This window comes from Pyxicephalus adspersus, chromosome 5 (genome assembly GCF_032062135.1).
Source record: "Pyxicephalus adspersus chromosome 5, UCB_Pads_2.0, whole genome shotgun sequence".
NCBI lineage: Eukaryota > Metazoa > Chordata > Amphibia > Anura > Pyxicephalidae > Pyxicephalus > Pyxicephalus adspersus.
Window position 1 is genome coordinate 50,013,828 of NC_092862.1, and position 22,945 is coordinate 50,036,772.

Consider the following 22,945-nt stretch of genomic DNA (forward strand, 5'->3'; position numbering starts at 1 on the left):
ACACTATACACATAACGCATTTCATAATCCCTATTCCTACATCATAAGCAAAGGAGTATAGTTCAGGCAAAGATAGGATAAAGCATAGGATATATAACAATATCTTGAAAATAGGTCACCTAATCAATGTTTTCACATGTGGATTTAATAGGCTGCAGCTCAAGAACAAAATGCGTACAGACATGGTCACAAAAATTATATATATTTTTGGGACTATGAACTTATAGAGTTTGTTGATGCAGTAGCTGCAGCATGTTAGAAATCGTCTGTATTAGATTTACCATAGTCATATGTCATTACCACAATCTGAGGCTAATTTTGACGGGAAGCCAGATAATCTAACGGCATGTTTTTCGGATGTGGGAGGAAACTGGAGTGCCCAGAGTAAAGCCACATATTTGCATCTAGACAGTGTTTTCCCAACAGTTTAAGAATTATTTTTTATTTGGTGCCAAACATTACCTTCATAATTTTATTATTATTACAAAGTATATATATAGTGCCATCATATTACACAGCGCTGTACAAAGTCCATAGTCGTGTCACTAACTGTCCCTCAAAGGGGCTCACAATCTAATGTCCTTACCATAGTCATATGTCATTAATGCATTAATCTTAGGTCAATTTCTTTTTTTTTTTTAGGGAGAAGCCAATTAACCTCACTGCATGTTTTTGGAATGTGGGAGGAAACCGGAGTACCCGGAGGAAACCCAGGCAGATATAGGGAGAACCTGCAAACTCCATGCAGATAATGTCCTGGCTGGAAATCGAACCTGGGACCTAGCGCTACAAGCTAACCTCTAACCCCATGCTAATCCCTGAGCCACCGTGCTGCCCGTAAATCAATATTTAACAAACTATTCTGCAAAGAAAGCACGCCAATCCATTTGAAAGATTTTTTTTTATATTTTTTAATAAGGCAGATGAAGCTAATTGTCCATTAATACCATAAAAAACAAATGCAGTATTAACACTCAGATTTTAACTAAGTCATACTAAAACAGTAAATCACTCTAAACCGTCTGGAACTGGAGGGCTCTGTAAACAAGGGCTAGATACCATGGACATTCTGTCCCTGTGACACAACATTGCAGTGTTATGCAATTGTTTGTTTGTAAAAAATCTGTGCGGATTCATAAATATGCTGTGTTTTTTTCATGGAAGATGAACCAGATGTAGAAGTAAATTCTAGTTTTGTACAATAATTACAATAATTATTTTGTAAAATAATTTTCATAGAATTGAGGGAGTTGGACAAATATACACTTCTCAGTGACCAAAAGTAGAGATGGATAACACAGCAAATAAATCCTTACATGCTGAAAACAAGAGACATGCACAACCCTAAGCAAAAGTAAACACCAGAGGCCTCAATCCCATTACTAATCCAATGTCTACAAGGTAGATCTTACAGAATGTGTGAACAGAAAACCAGTCGGCAGCCTTGTAAATTTAGAAAACAGAGATAGTCCAGATGGGGTAAAGAATGGCTTGACAAAACATTTTGCAACTATTTCTTGGAACCACACGAGATGATGGTCTGCTTAAGCCATCTAAATATGGTGGACAAAGAAGCCAGGGTACTCCATTAATAAGCACAGTGAATACAGCTCTGTAACCCCGAGTGGAAGCAGGAGGCATTATTCCCTGCCCCCTCTCTTGTGTTTATATCAGACATGTTGCGACCTTGTATCAAGAAGTCTTAAGGTGCAAGGCGAGACCTGGAAATGGACTGAAAATCAAAGGTCCATATGACTAGCATGGGCAGCAGTGTAGAAATGCTTTCATGAGAGATTCACTGTAACAAAAATATAGAGAAGCCTATAGATTGAAGTAAAAGGTGCAAGTTTAGTATTTTACACAGAAGAAAAATGTTTCTATCTTTCTAGGACACCAGTATAACAACTCAGATGTGAGGTAGTAGAAATTATTGCCTGGACTACCTATAATTTTTTTTTTTGTTTACTTACATGATGACCTACCTATGTCCTTTAATTGCCAGAAAAGAGAATCAGCTTTTTGGAGACCATCAATTTCTTACCTGTTCTGACATTATCTTAATGGGTTTAAAAGGGGTTAATAAAATGCATTTCAGGATGCAATTATAGATTTGTTTACATTAACACTATACATTGCTTTTGCATTCACTAAATAAACCAGAAAAAAAAAATACATGGTTAAAATGGACAAAAATTGTCCATGTATGGTTTGCAGTATATTGTGTGCATGCAGCAATCAATTTTCTAGAAAGGATTAGGGAGAGAAGCATGAAACAAAAGAAAGTCTTCAAAACATAGACATGTTTATGTTGTACATTAGTCTCATTCTATTCTGTTTTGTGACCATCAGAGTCCTTGTACACCATGACCATGCCACAAAACATATGAATTGCATCACTTTATCTTTAGGTATGACATAATCAGGTTATAGTTCACTAAATACAGAAAGGATCTATCACATACCTTTATTTACCATGAACATACAAATATTGAAATATGAAATCAATTTTGGAAATAAAACTCCAATGGCATCTGCAAAGGACACCTACATGGCTCTTAGTAATCACAACTGTACCTATATATGAGTTTACCTAAAATGTGTGTATTTGTGTGCTCGTTTTGCTAATAGATGTGAATAAAGCACACCATGCAAAAGGCCCTAATTACCCAAATATAAAATATCTGAGGAAAGTTTTGTGGGTCAAGTTCTATTTGCCACCTGTATTTTTGTATTCTGTTTACAAATACAAACTTTGAAATTTAATAACATATAATAAAACTGTAACTTCTAAAAAGAGGAAAATTATTCTTGGTACCATTCTTTTTTTAAAAAAAATTGTATAACATCTTTAAGTACCATATTTAAATTCTGAATATAAGCCAACATAAATTACAGTGCAACAGCACAATGTATTATAAGAAACAATAGAAAGAGGGATGATATAAAGCTGGAAACACAGTGTAAGAAAGTGCCTAACATAAGGTCCTTCACTATAGAAAGAATGCCTAGTTTGCTGTTTGGCTGGCAGCATCAATGCTCTAGTGTACAATGCTGGAGAATACACACAGATCTTTTTATGTATTGATCAGGACAAGGAAATAAAATGACTCCCATTACTAATCCAAATACAACAGCCTTGGACAGATTACAAATTAAGTAAGAAGCTGAAGCCAAAAAGCTTAGACTAACCATACATGGATTCAATTTTGAATAACAGCTGGCGTAGGAAATCTACGTGTGTTCATATGCATTATGATTAAGTGTGCAAATGATTAAGGCATAGTAATATTTAATAGAAAAGAAACAACTGTTGAAAAGCTGAACTATGTGTGCGCAATAATGATTATTTTGGACAATTAAATTGTTTGCAACGCTTAAGAGTTCACCCCAAACAGAATTGATTACATTGCTTAACCGTATGATTAATGAGGAATTTTAAGATTATAAGTGGTACATATAAAAATCCTCATTATTTTAAATTTCCCACCCGGTCCCCCCTACCTGCCTAACGGTCACACCCTCCAGCCTAAGACTCACAAGCAGATGCTCGGCTGGCATCTGCGTCCCCTGGCCTCGCATCCCCCCACGCTGACACACCAGGGAACGCAGATGCCGGCCGGGCTCTGCCAGTTTACACAGATGCCCGGCTGGTATCGCTGGAGGACGTTGCTGGAACAAGGTAGGGGTTTGAAATTCCCTAGCAATTCCACCCCGAGTGTGGCTTGGGATTAGCGCTTTTGGTATGGAAAATTCACCCCGAGCCAATAACGCCATGGATGTTAAAGACATCAGGTTATTTATGGCTGACATGGCACTTCTTGTTCTATACAAAACAAAAATAGAACATAGTAAATACCCATACCTGAATTTACATTCAGTGTCTATCCCAGATGTAAAATACAATTTGTTTTAAACCATTCTAGACAATGATTTTCTCATTTTATGGTAGTGAAAGGTAAATAGTGATCTATATACAGGTTTATAATTTAATGCTATTTTTCTATCAACAGTGTAAATATATTGTAGTGGCTGGAGAGATGAGTGGTGGCAGCTTTTAAAGCATAAATAAACCCAGTTGATACTCACCTGTCTCTGTTCTGTCACGGACGCTTCCATCTTCTCTTCCACATTTGGATCTTTGGCCATCTGGATTGGCTTGGCCAGGATGACTTAACTCCAACTCAGGCATGCAGCAGATTATCCAGTCCCAGCACCTGTAAAGAAAAGCTGGGATTACCGGGTATCCCTTACAGGTGCTGGGACTGGAAAAACTCCTGCACGTCTGAGATGGCAACAAACCACTAGCCAAATTTGACAGCTGGATGGGGAACACACAGGTAAGCACAGTTTTTGCAGAAAAGACAACACTTGCCCTATTTCTGCAATAAAACTGTGTGTTACCGACAATTTTCAAGTGGGACTGATAGTTGCAATTTACCTCCTTCCGGATACATCAGCCTACTTCAATATGCAATTGTATTCCCACTGACCTGGTATTGGGAGAGAAACAGTTGCGATGTGAACATACTTTTCTGATTGCCAATGTACTAAAGCTGCCACTACTCTCCAGCTGAACACAGAATACCTGCTCCCTTGCTGGCCACAGTTACTAATGTTAGCTCTTTTTTTGCTGCAGGATGTATGAGAGGCAGAAGGAGAAACCACAATGGCCAGTGGGGGAAGCATGTTTTTGACTCATCTGACAGATAATTACTTGCAATTCACTGCCTACTAAAGAGGTAAATATATTCATACTTTTTTGTTTTTGTACAAATAACCTTGTGGTAGCAGGGTAACTGTAATCTCACGTTTACAATTTTAAGTAATATCCTATATATGCTTTTTAAACTGCAAATTGCAGTGTTCATCAATAAGAAACAATTAGTTAGGTCCATAAATATTTGGACAGAGACAACTTTTTTTCTAAATTTGGTTCTGTACATTACCACAATTAATTTTAAATGAAACAACTCAGATGCAGTTGAACTGCAAACTTTCAGCTTTAATTCAGTGGGTTGAACAAAAAGATTGCATAAAAATGTGAGGAACTAAAGCCTTTTTTTTACACAATCACTTCATTTCAGGGGCTCAAAATTAATTGGACAATTGACCCAAAGGCTATTTCATGGGCTTTTTGTTCAACCCACTGAATTAAAGCTGAAAGCCTGCAGTTCAACTGCATCTGAGTTGTTTCATTTAAAATGAATTGTGGTAATATACAGAACCAAAATTAGAAAAAATTGTCTCTGTCTAAATATTTATGGACCTAACTAATGGTTTCTTATTGAACAGTGCTTGGAGTTACAGAACTCTCCCAGCACAACACTGACAGGCAGCAGAATTTTTTAATTAGAAAGGTGGTGATTGTATCCAGCCACGTAACAATAACAATTGTTTAGATAAATATTTCCAACAAATCAAAAAAGTCTCAGTAAATGATATGATTCATGAATTGTCCTTAGGAACAAATTGATTTTGTGAAACATTGCACTGAATAAAAGTGTTGCTTTGATAAATCATTTTTGGTTAGGAGGGTTTTGATAGAATCATACCTATAATTGGAGCGTACACTTCACACTTGGACGTATTACCAGCCCAATGTAATGGGAATTGAAAAAAAAGTCAGATGTTTGTCTATCATATATTTTAGATTAGAATAAATTCAAACATTTATGTTATTACAATTAACAGCTAACATTTACCAACGCATGCTGTCATTTTATAAAAACCAATGAAACGATTAACAGTGTTCAGTTATATGTTAAGTGCAGACAAAACGTATCTTGATGAGCTGACATCATTGCACAACACTTTTCTTGGCTTGATGAAAAAGAATACTTTCTGAAGAGTTGCGGTAATAGTTGTGAATGTGTCGTATGACTTTTTTTCCTGTTACTCTTCTTTTTTCTTTCTAAACGATAATGTGTCTTTGGTTTCCTGTAACTTCTCAGAAATTCGATCTTTTGTTTCTTCCATCTTTTCAGAGATCATATCCCTGGTTTCTTCCATTTTTTCTGTGATTCGTTCTTTAGTCTCCTCCATTCTGTCCTGTATGTAGTCTTTTACCAATGGAGGGGTGGATAGGTAGCCATATTTCCGGAGGTATTTAACGCTAATGGAAGTTCCTCCTATTGTTACAGTGTAACGGACTGGTGTTGCAATCTGGACAAGAAAAACAATATTTATGGTTTAAATGTACTAAAATAAATCCTACTATAATACTGATCTGCATTCATTTATATCTGGATATACAATGTGGCAGAGAAAACATGTTCCATCAAGTCATTGCCTCAGACTGCATCTTCCCTTATGAAAACTGGGCCATCAGAACAGTGCAAACATAATTCCCCACATCTCTGCTTAATCCTCTGTAAGTGCCCTCAGCTTAATGCCCAGTTAAAGGCAATGAAAAAGAAATAGAAAGTTCTGATATATATGCCAGATTATAACACAGGAATAGGACTTTATTGTAGTAGACTGTGGCAAACGTAGATCAGTAATAACTAGAGGACTTTCAGAAGGATAAGCTATACAAAGGTGTGGAGAAGGTGGACAACAAGAAGAATCACCAATTCACTAAACACTATAAAAAAAAAAAAAAGAAAAAAAAATTCAGCCAAATTACACTGCTGCTTTAAAAACAAGGCAGGCTTATGCAGCACATAAAGATCTCCATTTGTGGTTGTGAGGTGTGAAAACAAACTACAGGAAACATTTGTGCCCTTTTAAGCCAACTTCTTAGAAAAGTTAACTTAATAAGAACTTAATAAGAAATCATCTGACATTTGTTTGTCTTTCTTTTATTGCAGTTTAAGATGTTAAAGTACCATCTTTGAATCAATGCCCTGAAACCAATTGAAATCCACCCATACATGGTCTTTATATGAATCATTAATCAAATAATTCCAATTGGGGGTAAGGGGTACATACTGTATTGTAGATTTTTGAGAAGACTGCCTGGGGGAAATGTAAAATTTCTGCACGCTGACATAATGTACATATACCATACCTACCGTGCCCTTAAGGGCACAATAAGGGAGATCTACCAAGTAATCAGAATCTGGCTCTGCTTTCATTTTGAAACGATATTTAAAATATGGACAAAATCAACTGTCCATAAAAAGTAAGGTTCCTTGTTCTCTTCAGACCTTTTATTTTGAGCAAAGTTTCTAAACTGGGTTCATTGTTGGATCAGCTATGTCTATAGGGTTTTTATCTGGGATATGTATTTCCCTGGAGGTTAAACTTGATGGACTTATGGCTTTTTTTCAACCTAACTATGTAACTATGATATTTATCTTCTATCTAAACAGTGAACAAAATATAAACTAAAATTAAATAAATTAGGTCTAACTCAGCACAAGCAGAGAGCTTCAAACTGCTGTTGTCACAGTAATTGGTGTGTGCAGGGAATGAAACAATACATTAGCTTTATTAAAAGCTGACAAAAAGTTGGGAGTAGTTTATGTATCCCTGAAGTCATTACTGCTTCCCCCAATCCTATTGCAGGTGCTGTTTGCCCTCCGATATGTTTCACATTACTGATAGACCACTGGTTGTAAACATTTTAGCTATGTGTCAGAGACAGCTGACTAAGTAGAGGGAATGGTCAGAAAATAGAAGACTGCAATTCCATGCCAGCTTTGTATTATCAATGTTTCCCTCTGACTGCTAGAGGCCCAAGAGCCACAAGCCAAACACATAAACTGCAGTTTGGTCATCAGGGCCATAGACCTAAAGAAGCTTCCTTATGAAGGGATCTGGAAATGGACTGAATACGTGTATGGTAAATTCATGGATAGTGGCAAACAGGTAAAAGGTGTTTTTTTTTTCAAGCTGGCTAAGAAGGAGCTCTTTTTAAATTGTTAAAAACAGGCAGGGTAACATTACACATTTAGTGTTCTCAAATGTTGTTACCAAAACAATCCAATAGCACCTGGTAAATCTGTCAGCTTCCTACTGCCCCCTGTACTTTGTCCCAATTTTCTAATCCTCAGGCCTTTATTATACTCATTTTTCAATCATCATTCTATCATTAAGTCCCCACTGTCCAGTGCTTGATTACTGAAAGTGCAGGGTAGCAATTTTACTCACAATATAATTTATACCTGCAACAAAATGTGTGTATGTGTGTGTGTATGTAAATAAATATATATATATATATATATATATATATATATATACACACACACATACACACACACACACACACACACACAGGGTGTCCCAAGAGTCACTACACACTTCTTTTTTTCTATTTTGTTCTAGGTGTCATTTGGAGAGACTTGGGGCCATCAGCATACGACAACTCAGGCTTTGCAGTTTTTGTACGCCTATCATTCCCTCAACTATGGCTTGCCAATTGACGTTGGAGCAGCGTTGCAAATTGCCTTTTTTCAAAAAGTTTTTCAGTCCCCAACTGCAGCTCAGCTAGAGTTTGAGAAACTTTATGGCTATCACACTGCTCCAACACTTAACACAATTTACGCTATCCATGGCAAGTTTTTCGAAACAGGATCTATTCTTTACAAACCATGCAGCGGAAAGCCTGCTACTACAACCGCTGATGCAAACACTGAGCTCCTGGGTCAGGCATTCGTGCAAAGCCAGGGAAAGTCCATCTGGAGCGCTGCACTGGAATTCGGCTTCAACAAAAGCTCGATCTGGTAATATGACCACCATTACAGGGGAAAATTACCTGAAGATGCTGCAGGAGTTTGCTGTGCCACAACTTCAGGCAAGGAGTGACCTTGCTAACGTCTTTTTTCATCAAGACGGAGCCCTTCCCCATTGATCCAGGTCAGTCAGAGATTTCCTGAACATCAAGTTTCATGACTGCTGGATTGGTTGAAGGGGTCTCCTCGAATGGGCTTTGTGCTCCCCTGACCTTACACCTTGTGACTTTTTTTTTTTTTTTTGTGAGGCTATATCGAAAGCAAGGTGATTGCCACATAGCCTAAAGCGAGGTCAGGGAAGAGATGCTGCAAAAGATTTAGCAAGTAAAACTGCAACGACTCCTTTGTTGATGCTGAAAATACGAATAAACTGTTTCTTGTGTCATTTTTAAAAACTCATTAAAAGTCTAATGTGATTTTTGGGACACCCAGTGTATCAATGTGTGTGTAAATATACCTACGCACATACATACCTCTTTAATTAAAAGCTAATCAGTTTCAACACTTTTTACTTTCACACAGTACACAAACAGCGGATGTTCTGAACTTAAGTACTGGAAAGGTAAGCAGCTTTGATCAAGCTGAAAAGCCTGCTTAACTGTCTAGACATGAGGGAAACATGCTCAAACCTGTGGTTAAGTTAGCTTTAAGCTACCTCAAAATCAGCTCCATTTCAGATGGGTTGAGCATTTTAGACTATAATCACACCTTCAAATTTATTGTTAGAAAATAACAGTTGTATATGATATGAACAGAAGGTAAAGCACACACACTGTGAAAGGAAACATTCCTCCTAATATTAGCCATTACATTTGTACCATAAACTGAAAGTAAAATATATAGCTATGCTTCTCTGTTTAAACTATGAATGTATTTTTTTACTATCTGCCTAGCAATCAGGGACCACAGGCTAAAATTGCTCTACTTAGCTATAAAACTGTTTAATTCTGGATGATTTCGACTGGTGCCTTTTTTTATTGCAGTCAGTGGACGACCATGTCATCTGGTTCTGAAAAACTATAAAAACAGACCAACCAGCTGCTGAATTTTACACAAATGTGTCCAGCACTGCTGAACAGAATTATTAACTGTGGCAGGCACTTATTTGTAGACTGTTTTAAAGGTGTTGAAAGCAAGCAGCTATATTAATTTGAGGCTGGACAAATTCTGGTCACATTTCAAATAGAAAATATGATAAGGCAACAGGGGTCCCCACTCATGCACAGCACTAACTTCTAAATAAAATCAGCCGGTATCCTGTACAAATGGGTAAAACAGCGCACTGATATACAGTAAATGCACATTCCTTTGACGCAATTCTGCTGCTGATGGTAAGTTATCAAGTTAATGTCCAGTGTACCAGTGTGGGGTGTACTGACTGTACACTGACTTGTATAGACTAGGGGGGCAATAGCCGTACATTTCAATTGTACAGACAGTGGTAAAGCTGGGGAAGTTCACAGACTTACAGTCTGTGATTAGAATTTCAAAGCTCAGCTTGCAACAGTTGCATGGTGTTTATTTTTTTCCCTTTTTTTCATCCAGTAATTTGGTCAGGAAGACACTTTGGCCCTGATTTATTAAAGCTCTTCAAGTCTGGAGAAGATACACTTTAATCAGTGAAACTAGGTGATCCAGTAAACCTGGAATTGATTTTGAGGGAATCATTGTACAGCAGGATATTTACCTGCGTTTACAGACATAATTCATAGTGGTGAGGTTTGTGATTTATTGTGCCATCAGCAGTGGCAGAGAAAAACTGGTAAGAAATGCTAGTGAAAAACATTGGACGACAAGCAGGTATGCAGCAAATTTTAGGTTTACTCGGTTCAGTGTTAACATAAGAGACAGGGTTTTCCAATTTCATTATTTGGAAGAGATAAGAGGTTCCTTGCACACTACAATGTATAGATTTTTTGCAAAGTATGAGAAGTAGGTATGGCACTAGAGATAACCTGTAACTGTGCTTAGTGTGAGAGCATTTGGGACATCCATGCCTACCTTCCCCTCAGTGATGCACTCCCTGCCTATAATACAGACATTACCAGACAAAAAGGACCAAGGGGGAGTACAGTACACAGGAGATGGTATGAGGTTACTTTTTTTTAAGATTCTGACAAGAGTTCAGCTTTAGATTATTTTTGTCACCTGTGCTAGGAACTAACATTTGACATACTAGAATCTACATGCAGTACCCAGCTAGGAATGTGAGACTTTGTAATCTTTTCAGTGCTATCCCATAACTGGTTTGCATTTTTATTCCTTTCTAAAAATACATAAAGCAAATTGCTGCACTCCATTAACAGATGAAGCCGCTTATGCAAGCGTTAAACACAAAACGAAGGCGAGATGGAAGTCAAAAGATTTGACTGCAAAAGTCTTTTCCATAAACAAGCACAATCGTTCTTGTGAAATGTGCGCATTTTTGCTCTTAGCAGACGTCCCTTCTGCAGGCCCTATTTCAGGGAAACAAGAGCCCCTGCCGGGAAAATCCATTTCATACCATTGTTTTTTTCTAATGAGATTGTTCAGCATAAGAGGTGTCTGCAGACATCTTAGTGTGACTAGAAGATACTTTTCTGACCCAGTCAACTTTGGCAGCATCGGATGACATTCATCTCATGCAAAATGCTGAAACCCGATTTCAACTTGACGTAGTCTGATCAGTGAAAGTCATTTTGATTGGATACTCTGGGTTACTGCACTTTGCTCTGTCCCTTACTGAATAACCTCAAAGCACATAAAACAAGACACAAGCTATGTTCAGATAATAAAGCAGCTACTGTATTAACCTAATAGTCTTTCCTACTAGAGAATGCCTAATAGAAGATGATGCAATCAGAAGGAACTTTCACTAAATGTGGCATGTGTCAGTGCCAAATATTTGCAAGCTAAAGAGACAATGAAGAAAGATCACTTACTACTCCCCCGCTAGCCCCAGCTCTCATCACCATGACTCCTCTAGCACAGGGCTGTCAAACTTGCCAGTGCTGTAATGAGCAGGCAATAATGTGGCTTTGTTATCGAAATATATCAGTACAAAAAGGGGATTTAGCATGTACTGGCCACAGCACAAAATGACTGAAGGGCATACTGAGATAATTGATGGCAAGTTATCATTAATCCAGACTTTGATTGTAGAGGGGAATGAATACAGGTCGCATAAACAAGCCATGCAGTGATTGGAGGTGGTCTGCACTCTATAAAGTACTTTGAATGCTACTTCTTAAGCCTCTTATTACTTTTTATTTCAATATCATATACCTTGGCAGTATTTATATAATCTAATATAAAAAAATTAGAGCACTAAAAAATGTAACATAAAATAAAGAGGTAAAATACATTTATTGCATTCTACAAATAGAATAATAAAGTTTAAAATTTACCTTGTACAAGGCATAGGCTGTGAGTACATTGCCACTCTCAGAGTTCTTCAGTATACTCACTATGCTTTCAGGCAGGCCAATATACTCTAGGAATGGGACCACGTTAATACCTCTGTTGGATGAAGATAAATATACAGATCAAAGACATTATACAATAAAATTGCTTTTCAAAGATATAGAGATATATGTAGATGTATATTTTGAAAACGAATAATCAAATGCAACTTTTTATTTATATTAGATAATTTTTAGGTGTTGGGCACTTACTTAATTTTATGCATAATGTGCACTCCAAGTAGACTAAGCTTGGCAGCTTGGACCTCTCTTTTCTTATAAGGTACCCATCACAGGAAAGCACACTTTAGATTATAATTAACCAATATATTACACATCACATTAGATTTGTTTAATCCAGTTTTATATGTAAATTTTGGTTACACTGTATATCTTTAACTTCTTGTGTTAAGGGGGTGACAATATAATGAGAGCCTTTTTCATGAATATGTGTTACACTAACATAACCCCACTCTCCCACTATTCAAGCAAAATGAATTATTCTATATATAGGAATATAACTCAGGATATTCATTAAAGTATTAGAAGTCATTGTGCGCCCTCTGCTGGAGGCTTTAGTAACATCTAGTATACAATACTAAACAAGTGAAAAACCTGTCAGAGCACATCTACATCTACTGCATTAAAATGTTTTTTGCACCCTCAAGGGAGATAACTGCATAGAGCTTTGCATGTTTTAATGGATTACAGACATGAAATATTTCCTATTAAAGAACTGAGACTGATAATGAAAGGAAGAAGCACTAGGATAGCCCAACCCATGAGGTTTTCCTTGTAGTTAATAAACATATATCTGTCCCGTAGTTTTCATGAAACTAAAAAGTTTACTTTGAAAGGTAAATTGATCTACAATCAAAAATCATAAAGTAACAAACATGTAGGTAAAACATTCGTAATCAGCATGCCTGTCATTCTTATTAGATTACCAAATATCGCTATTTAATCCTTCTATCTGAAATTTAGGTGGAGGGAAAACAACATTATGGTTTGAATGTCCAAATACAGTTCAGATACACAATCTAAACAGCAGTGTCTGTAATTTAAATAGGCATTTTTTTGAAATGACAGTTCATTCTCTAGGTGTCGTACGTTGACTGGATGTCAAGGTATTTCCTCCACCCCGAAGCTTGAACATAAAACAGCTACTGAAATACTCTCAGAGACCGAAGTCATCCATTCCTAATATCTCTCCTCTCTTTCATTACAAATTGTACAATGGTAGTTCTTATAAACAAATGTGTAAAATAAATGAAATAAGTAAAATAAAGTTTGTATAAATGTGATACAAATGGAGTGGAAGACATGGATTTGATGTAAGTATATAAAATACTAGTAACCATAATGTTCGGCAGACTAAAACACATGAAATTGAGTCTGGACAAATCAGTCAGGAATTGAGAATTAAAAAAAATATATTAATATTTTTGTATGTTGGTTAGAAATTCCAGGGGTATGTTTTTGGCTGAAATATTTACATAAAATTAATCATATGCCAATATACAGTGATCACATTGTTGTAATAGAATAACTAGATAAGAAAACACAGAATAAAACCAATGAAAAACATACAGCAGTATTCCCATTTACACATGCACGCACGCACACTTTAGATGATTGCTGGAGGGTTTTTTTAAGTTCATTGAAAAGTGATTATTGAGACATCCAACCTTATTCACACATTCTGATGTCTGGGTTATATACTTAATACTTTAATAACTGGGAACATATAATGCAAAGGAGTACGCTAAGTTTAGATTGACATTTGGGATCAGTAGCTGCTAGAAAGGGCAATAATGCCAGCTGGTTGAGGGGTAACTAAAACAAACACTTGTACTATAATATGTGCTGATGTCAAGTGCTCAGCTTTCCAGCTGTAGGCTGGGTATGTGTTCACAAGGTCTACAGCTGACGCATATTACACACAGGAAATTGTTTTCCAAAACAGAAACAGATGTTGGAACAATACCATGTAACTACAACTTCTGACGGGCATAAATATAAAACGCAATGTCATATGTCAGTTATTTGTGACTACTAGGAGGTTAAGGACGCAGACTAATCTGCATGTTAAAAAAAATAAAAACAAATTGGCTGCAAGGGTAACGCAAAGCCTTATTTTAAAATGAAATTTGGAAGACTAAGAACCCCCTTTTAGGGTTAACTTAGTTTATGATAGGTCAGGAATGACATCTAACAATTTTTCTGATCAGTCTGCTTTGAGAGCAACAAGGAAAAAAGGGCAACAGGCAGTTTTGGGGGCAAATGGATAAAAACCCACAGTAACAGGAGCTTAAATCCTGCAAGAGAGTAAATATTTTGAAAACACCTCATGCAGAATAGGAAAATATTGTTTTTTTGTGGCACAATATTTGCACATCTATTTATCACAATAGAAATATTGTACTGGCTGTAAGAGAATGAAAAGTAAAAAAATATTACAGGCCAGCATGACTCAAATATTGTAGCAAAGCAGTCCTGCAGCACAATCATAAACCTAGAGGAAAAATCTGGAGTCCCATCTAGGATTTCAAAAAGAGAATCAGCTTTCTTAAGCTACGTACACACTTCCAATAATTATCGTTGGTAAACGAACGACGAACGATCCTGCACGATATCGGCGAACGATCGTATAGCACCGATCCTGTACATGCAGATAACGACACGATCGTTCGCAGATATTGTACACACACTAGATGCGATCGTTTGAGCGATACAGGAAGTGATGTGCACGACAGGAAGTGAACGGACGTTCGTTCATCACGCATGCTCAGACCATGGACGATCAATGAACGACCGTACACTCGATAGATGGAAAACGATCGTCGTCCAATCCGATCCGCCGGTCCGGTCGTTCATTTCCAGCGACTATTCTCGTTCGTCGGCGTCGTTGGTTACTTTTTTTACGAACAATTTTTGACCAATCGATCGTTCGTCGTTCATTTCCAACGATAAAAATTGGAAGTGTGTACGCAGCTTAAGAAGAAGCAGAGGGCAAGAGATATAAACCCCAACCATATAAGGACAATGGAGGGCAATCTCTTTTTGGTGACAATGGAGATAAACAGGGGAACATGTTATCAATGTCCTGCAGGGAGTAAAAGGCAGAGACTACCTTAGCAAGCCCTTGACATCAAAATCATCCCTTTCCCAAAGCAGGATAAAAAAAAGAGGACCATCAGTTCAATTACTTATCCTGCCAAAGAAATGGCAACTTGAAAACAACCTTGTGAATTTAAGTCGAGGTATGCCTCTAATGGGTTCAAACAGCAGTTACTTTTTGTCTGGAGATATTTCTAATGCTGATCAAGACTTTCTAGTCTTTGGTAAACTAATAACTCTGAACTTCATGGGTGGACTTAGAACCTTGCCTGAAGGTTCTCATGTGAGGTGATAGAGGCCATTTCAGAAAAGGTGATTATTTTGCAGTGTTTTTTTTTTCTGGCTTTTTTCGATGATGGAAATGGGTCCTCCTGCATCGGTGGTGTCCTTGATAATAGTATCAAGAGTCGATCTGGCAAGCCAATGCCTCTTGAAGATCATGCAGAGCAGGCACATCTTAGAGGCGGGTTCCGCAGTCCACCACTTTAATCAGAGTGCCCAGCACATGTGTACAGATAAGATTCCCACGGGACAGAAGCTAGGAAGCTTAAGCTGACCAGAGCTTAAGCCTAAAGCTACGTACACACTTCCAATTATTATCGTTGGAAAACGAACGACGAACGTTCATGCACGATATATATGAACGATCGTATAGCACCGATCCTGCACATAGAGTTAACGACACGATCGTTCGTAGATATTGTACACACAATAGATACGATCGTTTGAGCGATAGAGGAACTGATGTGCACGACAGGAAGTGAACGGACGTTCGTTCATCAGCTCTGAACATGGACGATCAACGAACGACCGTACACACGAACGATGTTCAACGATCGTCGTCCAATCCGATCCGTCGGTCCGGTCGTTCGTTTCCAGCGACTTTCCTCGTTCGTCGGCGTCGTTGGTTACTTTTTTATGAACGATTTTTTGCCCAATCGATCGTTCGTCATTCGATTGGAACGATAAAAATTGGAAGTGTGTACGCACCTTAAAACTATAATGATTTGATCCACATGCTAAGTGAAAGATCCATTGAAGCAGCAGGGAGATTGCTTTTAAGGCATTTTAGCCATTCCACAATGGTTCAACAAAAGCAAGGTCACAGGCAAAATAGGGTGAAGGGCAGGACACATCAATGAGAAAAGAAATCTAAAGGGGGATTCAAGCAATTGTTGGTTGGGTCCTAAAAATAGATGCATAAACCACTGGAATAGTAGTCACACATTTATGGGACTAGACCAATTTTTACCATTCTTCTTCAAACAGGCAAAGGGCTAGTAAATGTTTGGGAGGTGAATAGCTTATTGGGGTGTTTCCAATGCCCAATTATAAATACATAAGAGTTAAACCCTAGGGGCCTTAAAAGATCAAAGACTGTAGACAGCACTAGTAGAAGCAACAAGCTTCAAACTAATGTAAACAAGGTAGCAGGAATAGAATGAGAATTGGAGTTTCATGTGGAATTAAAGCAGAAGTAGAAAAAATGTGCATGCCTGATGCTGTGGGTCAGAGCATATTGTTAACTTTCTGCACTGCATTTAAAGGTATTTATTGACCTAAGCAAATGAAGAAGCGGTTGATGATCAATCCAATTGACCTATACTCCTTTGTAGACAGGATAAAAGATAAGATAATGCCAACACCTCTTGTCCTAGGGAGTACTTGGAGGCTAACTTGTTACCAAAATAAGGTCTGGAAAGGTCTGTAGAACCCAATGCCCGAAGCTCACATCCAGGCTATACCCACAACCGTGGGTCCATTATGTCCAGATGTAGTACCCTTAGATCAGGTTTATGATGGTCTGGTTAACTGCTATTGGAGAAATCAGCACACAATCAATCCAATTTGTACAATGAATTCAATTCACATACAAAGCTGGAAGACGTGGCTGGATGGCACAGTCCAGAGTAGTGTCAAATATTAGCAAGAACTTAGTAATTTGATACTCATCATTATGAGTCTATATTTTATAATACTATATGCATGGGGATGTATTGCTATTTTTTCTGTCTAATTTTACGAAAATTTTGTTTCCACTGTGTGCAAAAAAACTAAAATTCCATGAAGTGAAGTAAGAACAGGATGGAAAACAAAAGCAATAACCCACAGAGGATAGATTTAAACATTAAAATGAAAATCAAAGTATAAACTTTTATCATTATACCATGGCTCAGTAGTGTTTATAGCCCCCACGTGCCTGTCTGCTGGATTACTGACAATGTTGTATGCTTCTGATGGGACGTCAAATAGACGTCCCAAATGAGACTCCCAAACTAGTATGCAAAGTAGAGACGCAAGGCACAGTAAGATGTTGTAGACAAGAATTAGAAGAATCACCCAAAAATGTTGTATGAGTTGTTTATAGCTGACCAGCAGTAGGACAGCTTTATTCAGGGCAAACCAGTGCTAGGGATAGGTGGAAGTAGTGAATTTGAGTGATATAATGTAAGGGTGGATGCACAATGTTCTTGTACTTTTGTTTTGTGTGTTCTTTTTGTTTTATTACTTTCAATTGATGTAGAGGTGGGCTGTGAACAAATGACAGCATACACTAATATATGGTATGCAAATGACAAGTTGTGCAGTTTATCACAAAGAGAAGTGATCATTAATCTTCTTCTAACAAGCAATTGGGAGCTTTCTTTCAGCTGAAAAAAGAATTTTCATTTAGGAAACGCACACTAATCTTACCATAGCTACTTACTGTATAGCTGCATAGTAGAAAGTTCCAAGCCAGACACTGGAAGTCAGTACATGAACTGTAACCATAACTTTTCCATATTGTTTAAAAGTTTTTTTAAATCTCTGGACTAGGCCAATGGATTTGTCTTGCAGTGGATCTGTCTCTTCCACAAATGAATCTGGATGGTCCTTGCTGCTGAGTGGGTCCTCATTCTTAGGAGTGGAGGAGCTAATGTTTTCCTTATGACGTGAAGGATCTTGCCCAGGGGAAGAATGAAGCCAATGTTTTTGTCCATTTGATACTAATATCTGGCTTTCATATTTGGGTAATATAAGGCAGCTCCTCTGACGGGCACAGGTTCGTAATGACAATGTGGAAAAGGAGACGATACTAGATGTGTTACATCTCAGATGTAAAGTCCTTAGTAGAAGCATGCTGGTGACAAGCCTATATGTAAAACAAATAAATATTAGAACATAATGACATAGACGCATAGTTGCTCAGTCCTGTTTTTATATTTAGATAGAAAAAAAGACCAATAAAAGACAGTATTAGCTGGGAATCTCAGGTAGCCAAAATACAACCCAATTTCTGTTTTGGGTACACACCAGGGTGTATAATGTGGACAAAAAACATGTCTACTGGCTTGCTTTTCCAAGCGGGGCAAGTAGGCTTCATGGTAACCCCTCACAAAAAAAGGAAAAAATGGAAATCACATAAGTATCCAGAAACAAATAAATAGTGCTTATCAATCCAACTATAATTACTGCATGTCCATCTTCTGAATTATCTTGCACCTTCCAAATTGCCTCACTGAAACATAATATTCACCCTAAAAGTCATAAAGCTGATTTCTTAACCAGTTGCCTGTCAAACTCTATGACATTACACACTTTCAGATCAGATGCATCTGAGATTTTGTGCAGGAAAAACCTGACAACATACTAAAGTTCAGGGACATGAGGGGAGTAGGGTTGAAAGTCTTGGTTAACAGATAAGAATCTGTTGCATAGCAAGGTAGCATGTGCAGGATGTCTTAAAAATGGGTCATGGGGAAAGTATAATTGATGTAACAAAGGCTTTGCTATAAGCAGTATATTTGAATTTGATATCCCATTCTAATAAACCCTAAAATACACCAATTTCCAAAACACAATATCTGAATCTGAATATAGGTCACCCTCAAACTAAACCTCAGGCAAATGGGCTTGCACGTATTTGCAAATTCTAAAGCCGCGTACACACGTGCAATTTTTGTCGTTGGAAAGGATCTTTCACGATCCTTTCGAACGACAAAGGACTACACGATGCATGAACGGTGCTGTACATACAGCACCGTTCATGCTCTATGGAGAGGGGAGGGGGAGAGCGACGGAGCGGCATCCTGCTGCGCGCTCTCCCCCTTCCCTTTCATTAGGATCGGTTGTCGTCCATCGTCCGTGGATCCGCCAGGACGGTCGTTCAGACGATGGACGACACCGACTGTACACACGGCAGATTTTCGCCCGATATCTGGCCGATGCCGATTATCGGGCGATAAAAATCTGACGTGTTTACGCAGCTTTAACAAGAAGTACAGCAGAATTAAAAAGAACAAAAAAGACTTCATGGAGAGAAGCTTAGTTTTTTTTTTTAGTTTTTCAGTTGATTTTAGCAAAAGGTCAGAAATTTATACTGCTGATTTATTAAGTGTTCTAGGCTCATTACAATATTGATATGTAAATTTAAGGTGGGGTTATGCTTAAAACAAAGGCTGACAAAGTGTTCAAAGAGGTAGGAGAAGCTGAGTTTTTATTTACCTACTTCAGCATTCACACCCTAATACCCCTGGGGTCACAGCAAGTATATCTAGCATATGGCAAATCTTAGATAGAAAATGATACTTACATTTAATTACAGGTAGGGGGCAACTAAAAACTGTACTTTACTATAAAGGTATAGTTATCTTTCAGTAAATAAATGAATATATATAGCAATTTCTAGGACAAACAAGGTATTCTGGTAATGTCTTGAAATTATTTTATTTCTTATGCAATAAATACAAAAGAAAAAATGTAAAAGTAAAAATATTTTTTCTACTATTATCTGTGAATCTGTCATGTGTACAGTGGACAGCAATAAAACTGCCTTTTAACATTAAATTACACATAGTACAGCACATGAATAGTAAACAAGCATGCAGTAAAACTAAATACTGCATGTAAAAATAATTGCAAATATATAAAAAATGATATATTGTGTGATATTTCCCCCCACCTTCTAGGTTGTAAGCTCTTCTGGACAGGGTCCTCTCCTCCTCCAGTGTCACTGTCTGTCATTTACAACCCCTATTTATTTGTACAGAGCTGCATATTATGTTGGCACTATATAAATCCTGGTTAATAATAATAATATTAAAAATAATATTAATATTAATAATAATAAAGAAATCTAATGTGAAAAATATTTTTCAACAAACGTCTGTTTTTAAACATTAGAGACTCAGTGTGGCCCTCGGGTAAATGTCAGCTTGAATAACGTGCTATAAATGAATGATCTAAAACCAGAAAATAAATGATTGAATACTCTACCTGAACAGAAATGGCAAGCCAAAATAATACGCAGATAAGCACGTTTAATGCACTGTCACCAAGAGACTATACTTGTGGCCAACATAGTGGAACAGACTGGAGTTCTACTACCAAAGCCTGTAAAAAAATGAAAACTTGTTATTGTTATTACTTTATAAATAACGTCAAATCAAAAAATTCTTAAAAGTACAACACAACTGTCAAATGCCCTGGCTAATCATGGTCTCTGATTAAGTCCCATCTTTGGGCATTTGCAACCTCTGTAGATGCCCCTTGGCCCCCTAAGTCAGCTAAATGTACAATTCTGGGTTAGTGATGTCTGCCTAATAAAGACACACATGGCAATGTTCTAAACTTTCCATATTTTATATAAAACAAAATAAGTTTTAGCTAAATTTGGGCTTTACTTACACATTCCTCCAATCAAATTCTTTTTAGTGTTGATTTGCCGCCACCTGACAGCAGAGGCAGGAACTGTACAAAGGGTCTATCCCTCACTTGACAGGTCACCCAATCCTGCACCCTAAGGAGGCACTCTCTGGATAAAACAGCATGCACCAACTATTGGCTTTTTTTCCCCTGGCCATGTTCTCTATGTCTTTCATTATTTGCCTGGCTGACTGGCCTTCCATGCATGATCTCATGTTTTTCTTTCCAATCCAAAACTTTCTTACTCCCCTGTATTATAAAATTCCCTTGCACGACCTTGGTCTTGTTACCTAGCCTCACCCTTCTGAACTCTTTTTAGGCCCTTGTCCTTTCCTTGTCTGGTGGCTGAGGCTGAGCGTAGGCTTGTCTATAGGCAAGAGGACGTAGGGGACTGGTGCCTAAGCTTTGGAGGTTTACAAAGTTTCTACAGAAAGAAGAATGTTATATTCTCTGGTTTTATTTATGCTGCACTAGAAAGCTGGCTAACTGAATGGAAGGGTGTGTACAGGGGGAATAAATAGCACTGGTCAAAGTTTTTCCATACCAGACAAACCCATTCTGACTCACTGCCTGAGTTATTACTTTTTCTTCTTTAACCCTTTTACTGGCGGAGAAATGTTTTGATTTTGGGAACATACATTTAAATATGTATTTATAGACCTAAAAATTACTTTTAATATCAGAACACTGCACATTTTCTGAAAGCTATATATGTTCAACTTCTTATCAAACCTATTTTTTTTTTTTAAATACAGTAACATTATTTAACTGTAATCACACACACAAAAATACATTTTTTGTAGAATACAGGAGATGATTCTCTTGAGTAAATAAATACTATTGATATTAACACTAAAAACTGTGTTTGTGAGATGGCAATAAATGAGGATACCCAATATTGCCCATAGACTGCACCTACCCGAAATATATATGTTGGCCATAGAACTATTTTCTCCTGCTCTGGTGTGTTGGGTGTAAATCAATATGAATTAAACAATTCTCATTCATGTTAGTAGGTAGGCGGGTGTGCAGATTTTTTCTATGTGCATAGGGTATTAATTTTTTTAATATAACTTTTTGTGGTTCCGGTTCCCCCAGGCAGTGGGACAGCCTGAAAAGCATAGGGTAAGAATTTGCTTTGGCTTAAAGTAACTTTTTAGTTGTAAGCTTTCTTCCACTCTTTCAATGCCATAACCTGTCATAGTGAAAAGATAAAATTAAGCTAAAACCCAGACACCTAAATTCTCGGTTGTATTAGGATTAGAACCTCTGTCATTTTTTTTATTGCCAACTATGATGATATGTGATTTTCACATTCCTTCCTTTCAATTCAGGACAGTAATTGATCGATAATTTTTCTAACCGCTACAAAACCCAAAATATTTCTTATTTGGTAGATAGTGGTGGATGGGAAAACTTCCCTGATAATAATTGCTGTTGGCATCTTGTCCTGTCTAAGTGGTTACTACACCTGCATACATTTCTTCACATCACAGGGACAGGAAAAGAGGTAACCTCCACAATGGGGTCAAAGAGAAAATAAAATCATGACAAACTATAACTCTATCCAAAAACTTGAGAAAACAAAGGCAGGAGTTATTGATTTGTTAGTTTATTTGATTTTTAACTTTTTGAGGGAGCATGAAAACAACAGATCCCCTGGCAAGTGTACATTGCTTTCCTTGTCACTGATAGGTCACTTCACCCTCTGCATGTGTCTGGTAGCCATGGTCAGAGACAGAAAGTAATAGGAATGGGAACGTCATGGGAAGGTGAGGAAAACCTCCCGATGGTGATGTCACGAGAAGGGGAGGGAAAAGGCGAGGGAAACCTCCCGATAGGGACATCAGAAATGGGTGAGGGGAATCCTCCCAATAAGGGCGTCACAAGTGTGTGAGGGGAAATCTCCCGATGGGGATGTCACAAGTGTGTGAGGGGAAATCTCCCTATGAGGATGTCACGAGAAGGTGAGGGGAAATCTCCCTATGAGGATGTCACGAGAAGGTGAGGGGAAATCTCCCTATG

General features: G+C 37.6%; 1 protein-coding gene across 2 annotated transcripts in view; it reads right to left on the bottom strand.

The window, feature by feature from the left end:
- Positions 1–886: 886 nt before the first annotated feature.
- FAM210A (family with sequence similarity 210 member A) overlaps positions 887–22,945 on the bottom strand; it is a 23,668-nt gene continuing 1,609 nt past the window's right edge. For both annotated transcript variants that reach the window (XM_072411487.1, XM_072411488.1), the window contains exons 2-5: positions 20,492–20,608; positions 17,943–18,368; positions 12,062–12,173; positions 887–6,162 (exon numbers count right to left, since the gene is read on the bottom strand). In XM_072411487.1, the coding sequence (XP_072267588.1) occupies positions 5,893–6,162; positions 12,062–12,173; positions 17,943–18,355 (795 nt within the window). In that variant the 5' untranslated portion in view covers positions 18,356–18,368; positions 20,492–20,608 and the 3' untranslated portion in view covers positions 887–5,892. The remainder of the gene's footprint in view (positions 6,163–12,061; positions 12,174–17,942; positions 18,369–20,491; positions 20,609–22,945) is intronic.